This window comes from Tinamus guttatus, unplaced genomic scaffold (genome assembly GCF_059628265.1).
Source record: "Tinamus guttatus ecotype Peru unplaced genomic scaffold, ASM5962826v1 Tinamus_guttatus_pri_ptg000459l, whole genome shotgun sequence".
Lineage (NCBI taxonomy): Eukaryota > Metazoa > Chordata > Aves > Tinamiformes > Tinamidae > Tinamus > Tinamus guttatus.
The window spans coordinates 2,526,041-2,538,829 of NW_028288993.1; the positions used below are offsets into that span (position 1 = coordinate 2,526,041).

At 47.8% G+C, this 12,789-nt stretch overlaps 1 protein-coding gene across 2 annotated transcripts in view; it reads right to left on the minus strand.

The window, feature by feature from the left end:
- TPCN1 (two pore segment channel 1) overlaps window positions 1-12,789 on the minus strand; it is a 40,315-nt gene that overhangs the window by 21,670 nt on the left and 5,856 nt on the right. Inside the window, exons 1-3 of one of the 2 annotated variants that reach the window (XM_088532296.1) lie at window positions 5,738-5,883; window positions 2,876-3,000; window positions 25-201 (exon numbers count right to left, since the gene is read on the minus strand). In XM_088532296.1, the coding sequence (XP_088388422.1) occupies window positions 25-201; window positions 2,876-3,000; window positions 5,738-5,828 (393 nt within the window). In that variant the 5' untranslated portion in view covers window positions 5,829-5,883. Of the gene's footprint in view, window positions 1-24; window positions 202-2,875; window positions 3,001-5,737; window positions 5,884-12,789 lie in introns of those variants that run through there. The other variant, XM_010214672.2, reaches the window with a different exon arrangement.

The following is a 12,789-nucleotide window of genomic DNA, read 5'->3' on the forward strand; positions in this document are numbered from 1 at the left end:
GCTCGTTTTGCCCCAAGCACTTACGTAGATGCCCAGCCGGAGCATGGGGACCGCGGGCGCCTCGCAGAGGGACAGCAGCAGCAGCAGCAGCGCTGTGCTCAGCTCCATTAGGTAGAAAAGGTGGTTGTGTGCAAAGAGGTAGGCAGCGAGCGCTTTGGCATTCTTGGGGTGCGTGAAGAACTTGTCATTATTTTCTCCTTCCTAGGGCAATGGGAAGAAGAAAACAGCATTAATTACTCTTGGTTCTCTCGCAGAGCATTCCACTTGAAGAACACAAGTTTCCATAAGGATTAGCTTGAAATACCAGCAGACTTTTCCTGCTTCGCAGCCTCACGGTGATCTGTTTATTGAGGAATGAATCCTACCCACGTGGGATATCCCCTTCTGTTTGAAAGGAAGTATATTTCAGCAATAAAACTCATTAATATCTACAACCTCCAGCTTCAGAAACCCTTGACTCTTTTCTAAACGAGAAAGAGTGCTGAGATTTCATGAAGGTAGGCAAACTTCAGTCGACACCCCAGCACAAACACTGTACTTCATTTAGCTCCAATCCCTTCCACGTGTTTACAGACTTCCTTGGTTAAACTGTTCTAGGCCAGAACTTGAAAACATGCAGATAAGCCCCAGGGCACCTGCCTGACAGTTGCTCCTTCTTATCTCGGCCTTGCAAAATGTCTGGGAGAGAACATGCTCTGGAGCACACACACAGTGAAGGAATGTGGAAAGTTGGGACTCCGGGAAAAATTATCAAGTCTCCATGCCGATTAGTTGTTCCCCCTTAACTAGAAAGCTTAATTAACGTTAAAAGGTCAGATACTCTAGCTCAACAGTTTGCTTGCAACTAATTTTAAACAGCTGCTTCATTACTATTTTTACCTCTAGGACAAAGCTTAGTTTGGTTTAAAACTCTGTGTGGGAATATAAAAAAGGGAAGATTTAAAAGCTTATATGGGAATTTACAGAAGGTTTTTTCATGCAGAACCATCCAACAGCTTCTCGCTCCAATAGCTTAAGCAAGGTAGCTTTTGTCCCTTGCAGAAAACTTGCTGGGTCCTGAAAGCTGTCATAAAAGATCATTTTTTCCCCTAGCTGCAGTGCTCTAATACACATCAAATGCTTTTTTATTAACATCTTTCCAGGTAAGCAAATACTGTAGGGACAACAAACTATTGCTACAGAAGGGGAGGTTTGTGATTGCAAATGGACAGCAAGATCAAGAAATAGGATCCCCCTTAAGAAGTGAAAACGTCTCGAGATGGATGCGGAAAAGGGTTTCAAATGTTTCTCGTTCAGGCCAACTCACAGGCAACCTCGCATTCTGTTTAGAAACAACCCAGGCAGTGCCAGGTCAGTGAGCCAGATTGCCAGCAGGACAAAATCCAGCAAGCTCCAGAAAACACAAGCCCCCCCTACTCCAAGGCAGAGCTTGCTTGGATCAGCAGGGCATTCTTACTCATGCCTGACAAAACACATTTGCAGAATGAAAAATCATCTAAATTCTGCCTCTTGGTAACCAGGCAATTCAAAACGTGGCTGGACAGCAAAGTCCTCCTATTTAGATAAGGCGCTCTTGCCTGCAGCTACTGGTTCAAATAAACAATCTGCACGCTCTCGACGTTATGTCTGCTCCGTTTCAAGGACGCTGTCATCGCGTGTGCACGGCCAGGGCTGAGCTGCTGCAGCAGCTTGTGAACCTTTACGGAGCATCCCCGGAGCCAGGAGCTTGGAAAAGCCCAGGAGGGGCTGGGGCTACCCCTGCGTTGTCAGTGCAGCGCTACACACAGCTGAGAGCTGATGTTCACAGAATGGTTGAGGTTGCCAGGGACCTCTAGAGATCATCTAGTCCAAGCCCCTGCTCCAGCAGGAACACCCAGAGCACGGGGCACAGGGTGGCATCCAGGCGGGTTTGAAGATCTCCAGAGAAGGAGCCTCCACAGCCTCTCTGGGCAGCCTGTGCCAGGGCTCTGGCACCCTCACAGTAAAGTTCTTCCTCACATGGAGATGGAACTTCCTGGGTTTCAACTTACACCCGTTACCCCTCGTCCTGTCATCAGCCACCACAGAGGAGAGTCTGGCCCCCTCCTCCCTACAATCACCCCTCAGGTACTTGAACATGTTGATCAAATCCCCTCTCAGCCTTCTCTTCTTCGGAAGAAACAGGCCCAGCTCACTTAGTCTTTCCTCATAAAAGAGGATGTCATATTATTACCAAGGTCCAATCTAAGCATTTTAAGGGTCTGAGGAGTGATACTTTAGGTCCTGTGGGGCAGGGGAAGGGAGGGAAGGACCGTTTCAAACACCTTGCAGTAGCTTAGGCCACAACCCTGCCTGGGTACAGTCCACCTCGTGCCGCAGTGCAGTCTTTGAGAGGGAATAAAGAGGAGGAGGAAGAAAGGACAGTCAGGGAATCAGCAACAACTGCAGAAAACCAGTTCTGGGAGAAGCCCAGATTTGGCAGCCAATTCATTGCACCTGCAGGAGCTGTACAACAATTTTGGCAAAGATATTATAGAACTTTCCTGAGGTATATATGTAAGGGTTGTTTTCTGGGGGGTGGGTTTGTTGGTTTAGTTTGTTTTTAAAGAGAAGGCGGCTACATTCCACTTCTGACTTGACCAGGCCTCATCACAGCCTGCACCCTCCCCCCAGCAATCAGGAGCTCCAACCTCACTTAAACTTTTTGCGTGACTGAAGCTAAATGATCATCTGAGGGCCACTAACCAAATCTGAGACCAAGACAGGATTAAGACCTGCACTTCTTGAGCCTAACATGCCTCCCCAAGAGTCCTGATCATCCACCCCAGAGCAATCGAGGAGGTGAAATGGGATAAAATGCCCATTCTTACAGTGGGTGCTGCAGCGCAGGGCTCACCTGGAGGTAGATTGCTGCCTCTTGGTAGTTCATCTCCCAGTTGTGCTGGGCAGAGCTTTGCTGCGCACAGCAGTCGCCCGCAGCAGGGCTGGATGCATCGTGAACGGCGTCGTAGCTCCCTCCATCTGCACCAATACAAGAAGGGAAAATCCGGCTTACAACTAAGCAAACTGCCGAGCCACACAGTGGGAGCCATCACATCAAGGAGCCGCTGAGCACCCCAGAAACCCACAGCTTGTACACACACTGACTGGGCTCTTCGCACGTAGAAGCTTTTAAGACACTCTTGAACTGAGCACTTGGACAGAAGAACATTCCCAGAGCATCATCAGAAGAGGCAGAATCCTGTTTGGGAGAACAAGCGGATCTCCTGCCTCGGGAGCTCCGGGCTGCCGTGTTCACAGAGGGCAGCTGAGCAGCTCCAAGGGCATCCAAACCACAAGTGAGCTGGCCACAAAAACCACCGCCTTTTGGCATCGAATGGCAAAGGACAGCATGGAAGAACGGAGTGTGAAATCCAACCAACAGGTAAAAAGAACTGCCATCAGCACAGAAGCTGTGCATTCTAGTATTATTAGCAGAATTGTAGTATTTTCTGTACATAGCCTGATTTCTCAGAGCTCTCCCCAGAGCCAACAACGCATCTTGGCAACACTTTTTTTGGCGGGGGTAACTACTAACATCCCACTGATGAAAACAAACAGCAACATTAGTTATCTGCCAAATCCCACAGTTAAGTTTTTAAACTTTTAAGAGCACGTCTTTTTTTTTCTTTCTGTAAAGCACTATCGAACAATGCTTCATTGGACATATGTACAATATGTTGTACCTAAAAATCTAATTTAAAAGAGTGTCCAGTTTGCACCGCAGGAAAAAAAAAAAGAAAAATACTCTCCCAAGCATAGCTGCACATGCATCTTGCCCTTCCCATAGGAAGGGTATGTAGAACAAGTACATAAACACCAAAAGACTCGCTAGGTTTTTTATTCTACAGCTTCAATGCAATAAAAGACACATGGAACTTGTGAAAAATATTATTGTTCAAGAAGAAATACAGGGATTCTTCTGGAATGGCAACTTTTATTATGCATCTGTGATGATGAAAATAATAGTAAAGAGAGACCTCACAGCACTTATTAGTACAACACGGCCTATGGGATGACTCCTAAGCGCTTCAGAGCAGCGAGGCCTGCTCGGGGCCACACGTGAACCCTGAGGTGCCACTGGCCAAGCACTCGCTGCTCCTCTGGAGCTTCAATCCGTGCCAAAACCACAGGGTTCTCAGAAAGGCTACGTGTAAAAATTTTTGCCAACCTTGAAGTGCTGATTTCCCCCTCCTTATGGGCACAGAAGCTGCAGTGCAGCAGTTTGCTTTGCCTGACTTGTGAGAAGGTGGCTGAAGGTGGGAAAAATTACAGCGAGGCTCTTTTCTGCTCCCTGGTAGCATGTGGCAGCTTTGCTGAGGCAGTTGGCTCTGACTAAATAATCCTCTCCGAAGGACTGATTCAGTTTTCCCAGCCTAGCTCCAGAAGCGGGGAGGGAATCCACACCACAAATCCTGTGCTGATCAAAAGAGATGTTATTGACAAGGAGCCATGGGAAGGGATCAAAAATCCCTTGGCCAGTGCCGAGCCACAGCTGCTTTTTCCCTCAGCAAAGCAAGATAATACTTAGCATGTGAGAATTGCAAAGACTTCCCAGATCGCACAGCTCAATGCTGAGCGTGCTGCAGCGTGAGCCTGTTTCTCCCTTTGCCTTCTGCAGCGCTGCTCAAAACCTGGCTGCATGTCTGGATGGGGCCAGTTCCTTCCCCCTTTCCCATTTAACCCCTACATGGGCACAGCTCTCGGGAAAACTGCATGTGGGAGCTTTGCACTTATCCTCACAACTGGAAGGATGGTCCTTTGGGTCTGTAATGTGCAAAAATCAGAAGCTTTCCATTGTGAGCATTGGGATTTTTTAAAAGTTATTATTTATGAAACTTTTACTGCATAAGTTTCAAAGTGCCAAACTCTCAAAGTGCAGCCTGAGAGCAGAAACCTTTTTGCACTTAATGTCTGATGGAGCTGCAGGAGGGACACATGCATCTTCACCTGAACTCGCCAGTCTTAGCGCCCAGAAGATGGATACGCCAGCTCTTTGGGAGAAGAGGGACACGTTAACTAGGTTATTTAAAATATTGCTATGAGATTGGACCTTTATAACATCTACACAACATAAGAGCTGCAGAATGTATTCTGCAGCCTTAAACAAAATCCACTTTGTCCCACCAAAAAAGAAAAGCCAAAACTTCCTTTAACTTTGAAGTAATTATTTTACAAAGACAAACTCAACTTTGAAAACCACCCAATCTAAATTAGAAAAGAAAAACTATGGTTTATTATTAAAAAGTCATCTCTAGCCATCTCTCTGCTCTCCCTACACAAGAGACTCACTGCTCCACACAGCAGAGATGTCCCAGGGACATCAAGCAGGCAAATACAAAATAGTTCTGCAAGATGCAAGTTAAAGACAAAGGTTAACTCCAGAAACCAAGGAGTTTTCCTGCTGCCTAAGCCTGGCATCACCTTCCTGGGCACCAGCAGAACGCAGAAGGCACGGGCGAAGCGTTTCCTCACAGCACTGCATTCAGCAGATCATCTCCTTCCCTATCAGGTACCAGAAGGTTGATCGAGCAACCCCGAGGCAACAGCATCATCTGGGTAATAAATAATAATAAAAATAATAACAAATTTGAAAAGCATCTTGCTGTTTGCTTGGCAGCCCTCCAGCTAGCTAATTTCCTCAGCTGCTCCCCTGATAACGATGACACAGACTAATGCGAGCTCCGCGCGCGCCGCGGCGCTTCCCGGCGGCAGTTACCATTAGTATCTAGCTCAATGAGATAGGAGGATCTCTCCACGGGGCTCCCGCCGTCCTCCACGTAGATGGCAGGCAGCTCTCTCCCCCGCATGGCAGCGCGGGCCTCGGGAAGCGGGCACGGACACGCGGCGAATCCCGAGGAAAGGGCTGCGGGCGCCTCCCGCCGCTCTGCGAGCCGATGCTGCGAGGCAGAACCGCGCGTGAGGGGTTGGCTCCGCTCGCGGCAGAACTAACTGTGTTAACTCCGCTCTGAGGAAGGTGGCTCAGGCTTAAACTGCTTCCCTATTGCTCTCTTAAAGGCGGGATATTTCTAAGTTGAAGTTAGTTGAAGGTTTAGTTGCTGACAAGGAGCCCCGAGGAATGAGCGTGGTTGTAAATCCAAGGGGCTCCTTTGCCCTGCTCTCTTGTTTGGCCTTACGCAGAATTCGCTCCCCTCAGCGAACAGGGAGAGGAGTCAAAGTGCTGACCAGTCATGGCAAGGAGTCTCCTCCACCCCTCTGGACAAAAAAAATAAATAAATAAAATAGATATTTGTGAAGTTCATGGTACAAAGGGCGTGACAAAGTTAAGCGAGTCGAGCTGCTCGCAGATGGCGAAGTTTCCTTCCACACTTGGGTAACTGATCCCAGACGGTCCCTGAAAAGACAGAGACGGGGAAAAAAATATATATATATATGTATAAAAAGGGAAAGCAAAACCAGCTGGCTGCTTACACAAGGCATCCGGAATGATACTGCCGGGACTCCAACATTTCCATTCAGTGCAGCAGAGCGTACTCCCGTGTAAATAGTTTCCATATGTCATCATTACAATAAAAAACAACAACCAAAAAAAAAAAAAGAAAAAGAAAAAGGGAAAGAGGAGCATAAACTCTCCAGAGCCCAAACATCTCCCTTTGCAAAACAAGTTCCCTGCTTGAATGAAGGCAAGTGTCCCAGCTAGCTTAGAGCAAAGAGTCTCCGCGTGTCCGGACAGGATGTGGGCTGCTCCCCGGCCACCGCAGACCTGGAGAATGAAGCCAGGAAGGGAAAAGGAACAGGAAAAAAGCCCTGGGAACCAGGAAAAAAAATGCCTTCCCCAGCCAGGCTATTTTATGCCCAACTGTAGTAAATTTGAGCATGGACGCTGTTTCATTTTTCTGATCTTTGGTGCCTGCCTTTGTTTCAATTCAAAAACAAACAAACAAAATACCACAAACCCAACAAATTAGCAACCAACGCAAACACATGGAATTATAAACAAACCCTACAGGGTAGCTTCTGCATTTGCCTCAGAGCTCCCCCAATCTGGCTCTCATTAGCTGGTTTCCCAGATGTTCTGCTTTCTAGATGGTGCACACTTTTTATATGGTGTTAAATTGAAACAGCCTGAGATGCCTCTAATTAGCTCCTCCACGCTCCAGCCTTGGCGAGGAGGTAGCAAACAGTCCAAACCACGGCCCTTTCCCAGGCTTCCTCCTGGAAAAGGTGAGGAAGAGCTCCATGGTGCTGCTGGTTACCATCCTGTCCAGATAATGCTATTGGAGTATATATATTTGTAGTTGTGCATGTGTGTATATATATATATATATATATGTATATATTTATATATATGTATATGTATTTGTAATGAGCAAACTCCCCGACCGGCGTGGAAGGCAGGGCAGCTATCGAAATTCAGCAAACACCCTCTAAGCTGCCCCCACTCTATCCACGCACCACACGTGGCCTTAACGCAACGCAGCAAAATTAAAGCTTAGTCCTGTGGTGAGGGAAGGTCCGGCTGTCCCCAGCACGTGGCCTGGGCAGCCCCAGGACAACTGGAGATGTGTCAGCCGCGGGAGGACGAGGAGGACCACAGGGGAAGAGAAGGCCAATGGTCGGTTAACCATCAGGTTCTTTTTTAATTAAATATATCCTGCTATCAGCTTTATCTTCCTCTTTTCAGTGTACGAGTCCCACGTGGCTGCAAGCCCTGCTCAGAGCTGCTGGCTCCCTCGGTGACCAAGCGCCACGTGAAGGTGGAGGTGGCTGCAGGAGGGCAGCAAGTGTCTTCTTGCCTTTCAAGCACAGAGCCATATGTGGATCTGGATCACCTATCCAGGAGGGAAAATCAGGAAGCTGCTTGGAAAGCTTTGGCCCCTGGCCACTCATCTCGGAGGTGACGGAGACAATAAAATCGCTGCCTTTAAGCACTTCACAGCCTGTTCAGCTCAGTTTAAACATCACAGGACTGATCTTTTAGACTCAAAATATATTTGTGCCCAGCCTGTTTTCCAGGGAGGGTTATGGGAAGACATTGAGCAGCCATGAGGAAGTCTAAACAATTTACTATCAGTTGTTGCCCAGGCCAAAAAGAGCACATTCAAGCACAGGGCCAAGGCCTTCCGTAGGAAGAGCAGGAGAAATAATGTTCCCTGGAGGATTTGGGGTCAGCATGACCGAGTCGTTCCTTCCTTAGGGATAACCGCACAATTCCCCGCGGCAGGAACACATGCCAAGATCCCCGGGCTCCTTCTCTTGCTGCAGTCCCCTAGCACTCGCTTGCTGTAAATTCTCAAGAAATCTGGTCACTTCGGCTCCCTATTTAACCCCAAAAAGTTTTTCAAAACCACACACGCTGCCGCTTCCCGTCGGGGGGATGAGACAAGTCCTCAGGCTGCAGCCAAGAAACCAGCTATTTCCTCCGCAGAAACGGGAGCTCAAGTCAAGTTATGGCCCACCAGGAGCAGAAACCACGCGAAGGACGAGCAGACCTCAGCACAGGAGGGCACTTTTTCAATATTATTACTTTTTATCAACGGTGCTGTCTATCTTCCTTCATTGAATTCAATCCCAGCCCTGCACTGTTAGAACACAGGACCACTGCATCCTCGCTAAACACACTTAAAAACACTCATACACAAGCAAAACACAGTGATACAGGAGCTAAAACATCCTAAGAAATTGCCTGGTCTCAGCAGAAGCAGTGTCTGCAGTTAACTCTTGCTCTAAGAGAGACAGATTGAAGTGTTTTTCAGTTTTCAGCAGTTTTTGCTACTCGCTGCAAATCAGGGACAAGCTACGATGATTCACAAGGAGATTTACTGCCTGCACCACCTTTCTTGGACAAAAAGAGGCATTTTTAAGGAACTAAAGAAAATAAAAATAAATAAATAAATAAGGTTCTAAGAAACCAAGGAGTGGAAGGAATAATATTGCTTCCCTTCAAGGGCCAAGACAGATTGGCTGGAAACTCTCATCTGGGCCATTTGCTGCCTCCTGCCTCCAGGGCACCTGCTCTCAAGCCAGAGTTATTAAGTGATTGGATTTGTTTCCCTTGCAATTTTACATGAGAGACTTTTAATCAGAAAATGTTGATCACGATTGTATTTGTCACTTGTTCTAGAGCAACAGCAGCAAGAGACACATCCGGGAAGGATGTCCGGAGTCCTCAGGTTTTTTGGGATCAAAGATCAAGATTGGAGTCAAACACAGCAAGATTAGGCAGAGCTTTCAGATCTAACTGATCCTTTGTCACCAGCCATTTAATCAGAAAAGCCTATATAAATACAAAGCTTATATAAATATACAAATTATATAAATACAAAAGGAAGTGCTGTAGTAGGAAATATATGGAAAATAGCACTGAGAAGTAGGAATCCAGCTTCTGTGTTAAACCAAATTGCTGCCAGTTTCACATCCTCATTTCTGACTTTACCAAATGAATCCCCGTACCACAAAAAGGAGGAGTCAAAGCCACAACAGGATCATCTACAGCCTTGCATTACCCAGCCTTTTAGCAACCCATATATGCTGTGTAATCTTGTCTGCCTGGTCACATCCCAGTAACTAAGGTTTTGTAGACACAGAGATAAGGTTATTCTGTACCTGGAATTAAATATTGGAGCTTTTGAGGGGGTTATATGAAACCCTCATTTATTTCTATAAATTTCAAAAAAATATATACCAGAAACACTAAAGTTCATATTGAACCCAGCAGAAAAAAAGAAACTCTGCCTAAGGCTACATGCATGGGAGAGGCCAGACATGAAGTACATGCACTTATAAACACAGACACATGTTTATAATCCATAATTTTTAAGGGAGCAACAGAAAGGGAAAGAGACGATACCAGAATCCCTCAGATGTAGCATGTCTTTAACACATCCTGTTACATGAAGGAATTTCCTCTTTCTGTTCCAAAAAGGGAAATGAATGCCTCACGGTTTTAACATGCTAAAAATCTGCTTTAGCATCAGGAACAATACAGTGTCAGCATTTTAAGAGCATGTTCTTCATTTTAATTCTCCAAAGATTTTCCTGATGCAGTTTGGAAAGATGGTTGTCCAAGCTGCAATCTGGCCTTCTGAACAACATCTCTGTGCTGCCAGGTTTGATTTCCAGGTACATTCAGCAGCCGTTCTCCAGGGAAGCAGAGAGGATTCGCTCTGCTCCTGAGAAACCGTTTCAGCCCGAGCTACAAACCCCAGGCCAGGCGACTGCTCATTTATCCCTCCTCATTTATCCCCAGTTACTCCTGGAAGCCCCCGGCCTCTGCAGAGCCCGATTTGCACTTTGGCACAAGCACTGGGAGGCAATAGCCGAGCTGCACTTTGTTCCATTCCTTTCCGCAGGATCCAAGGTGCTCTCAGCTACTGGAACCATGGAAATCGCCTGGGAAAACACCTACCAGCTGCTGCTGATCCATGGGCTCCGGTGATCCCTAAAACCCCACAAGGTACCGCTTGCGGTGCCGGCACAGGAGCAGAACTAGAACGGAGCAAGCAGAGCCACCATGAGATATGTGCCATACTGACCTTTCTGCCCCAGAGAGACAGGGAGAGGAAGAAAATAGGTTACATTAAATTAAAATTCCATGGCATAACTCTAGTGTCTTATTATACTGTATGTAATGCTGCTCTGCCATGCCAGCTCTTCTGAAATCCAACTCTATCACATCTCCTCTTCCTCCTCATCACTCCTCAGACAGGAAAGAAGCTGCCAATACCTGAAGATGCATAAAAACGAACAGGGAGAACGCCAGTCTAGCGCTGCATAGCTGCTCTCCATCTGAAATAAAGATCAGTGCACATTTTGTGGGAACTGCAGCTGGCCAGCCCATGTGCCTCGGACCAGGCACTGCTTCCCCCCGAGCGCAGTAACCAAAAACACAGCACGAAACGAGCTCACTGCAGAAATACTGCACGTGCACAGCCCGGCCGCGGGGTGCCCAGGGCTCCCACCTGCAGCACTGACCACTTAAACCCTTCCAGGAATTTCCTCCTTGCATTAACTGAGTGCAGGGACATATTTGGGCAGTGTAGGGAAATCCTGTGGTGGGTTATACCGCTTCTGTGCGACCAACTTCCCCAAATCAGTTGGGGTTATTGAAAGTCTTCTCAAATAAATAAATGAAAGGGTGTAGCTGGAACAAAATAGAGATGATCACACATTCCCAGTGACAAACATACACCTTAAACTCTATTCCTCTGTGTAAGCAGGAAAAGAAAAGCCTTTTATTCCAAACACACATCATCAGATTGCAATAAAACAACCAACAAAAAGAACCGCACCAACAAAGCGCAGAATAAAAGCCCCAAACCTCCAAGCCAAGACTTGATTCACAGCAGTTTTTCCTCCTCATCCTCGGGACGTGTCACTCATGGCACAAGGCCACAAAGGATCACACCTTTTCCTGACGCAAGCAGTAAATGCACACGAGCTCTCTACCCAAATGCTCGCTAGAAGCAGATGGATGAAACCCCACAGTTTGCTATAAGGGAAGCAGGCATGTAAAACATGCAAAAATCCATTATGCTAAAGACACAGGGAGAGCCCCGAACAGCCCGGATCAAAAGCCAGAGACATCGAAGGCAAGAGAAAGACCCATCAAATTCCCTGCACTTTTCCCAGCTTAAGGATCAAAAATGGAGTGTTCTGGCTCATAAATTCTACTCCCAGCAAATTCAAGCTTAAATCCCCCGAAGGCAATAAGGAAAAGGCAATCAACAACAACTCTAACCACTTCACAGATGCTCCTGTTTAGTTTATACAGCACTTCTTACAGCACTGAAATGGGCAAAATGGGATTTCAACGCAGGGGGGCTGACGGCAGCAGGCAGGATTCCTCGGTGAAGATACCAAGGGCAAAAGAAGTTCTGAGAAGCATCGCGCTGCTTATGATGAGTGAACTCAGCGTGCTCGGCCCTCGCTCATTTTAATCTGCCAGTAAGCGAGCTTGGCTCTAGTGAACATCCTGCATCTACAGTGCCTTAAAAATCCACAGGAACCACAGAAATGAGGTGGGGGGGGGAGAAAAAAAGACGAGCAAACCGATGCGTTCCCTGGGAAGCCATGAAGAAACTAATCGCTATTTGTTTCCAACTGTTGTTCCGCTTCCTGAGCCAAATGTTCCCAAGTCAGCTGCGGCGGCTGAGGAGTGACCGGTTCGAGCTGGAAAGGCCTCGGTTCCAAATTGCAGCTAGAACACTTTCAACCTCCCGAACGTCTTCAATAGCCCAGGAGCAGCTGCTCGAGGAGCGCAGCCCTCCGGAGCCGCGGGCCGGCCCTTATCCGTGCGTTACGCACCAAAAGCCGTCGGGTCGGGGAGGAAGCAGAGCCCCTTGCTCTGTTCTCCCAGCCAAAACACGAGCTGGGCATTAGGGAAGAGATGCAGGAAGGGAACGGGCCGTCTCCCTCAAAGCATCAAGGTCACCGACTTCATGAAAAGGCCTGAGATGAGGCTTCTCGGCTCCTCCACCTCCAAAATTTGCAGCGAAAGTTGGGAGCCATCTCCAGCGCTCTGGGAAACGGCAGAGGAGGAAGAGCCACTTGAGGCCAGGATGATGGAACACAACCCAACCCTTCACCCTGTTGTACACGCTTTTATCCGCGGGTCCCGAGCGGTGCGGGCCGCTCGCGGTGAAATCCCGGGGAGGTTTCGCTGTGCGACAGCACGAGGAGCCGCCGACGGTGACACCAAGGCAGCCCCTGGAAAAACACATCCAGGATAACGGCCCTCGCGGCCTCGTGGCACCACTCGTGGATCCTGCTCTGTAGGGACCGCGGTTCGGAGCTGGGCAAGAACCTCTG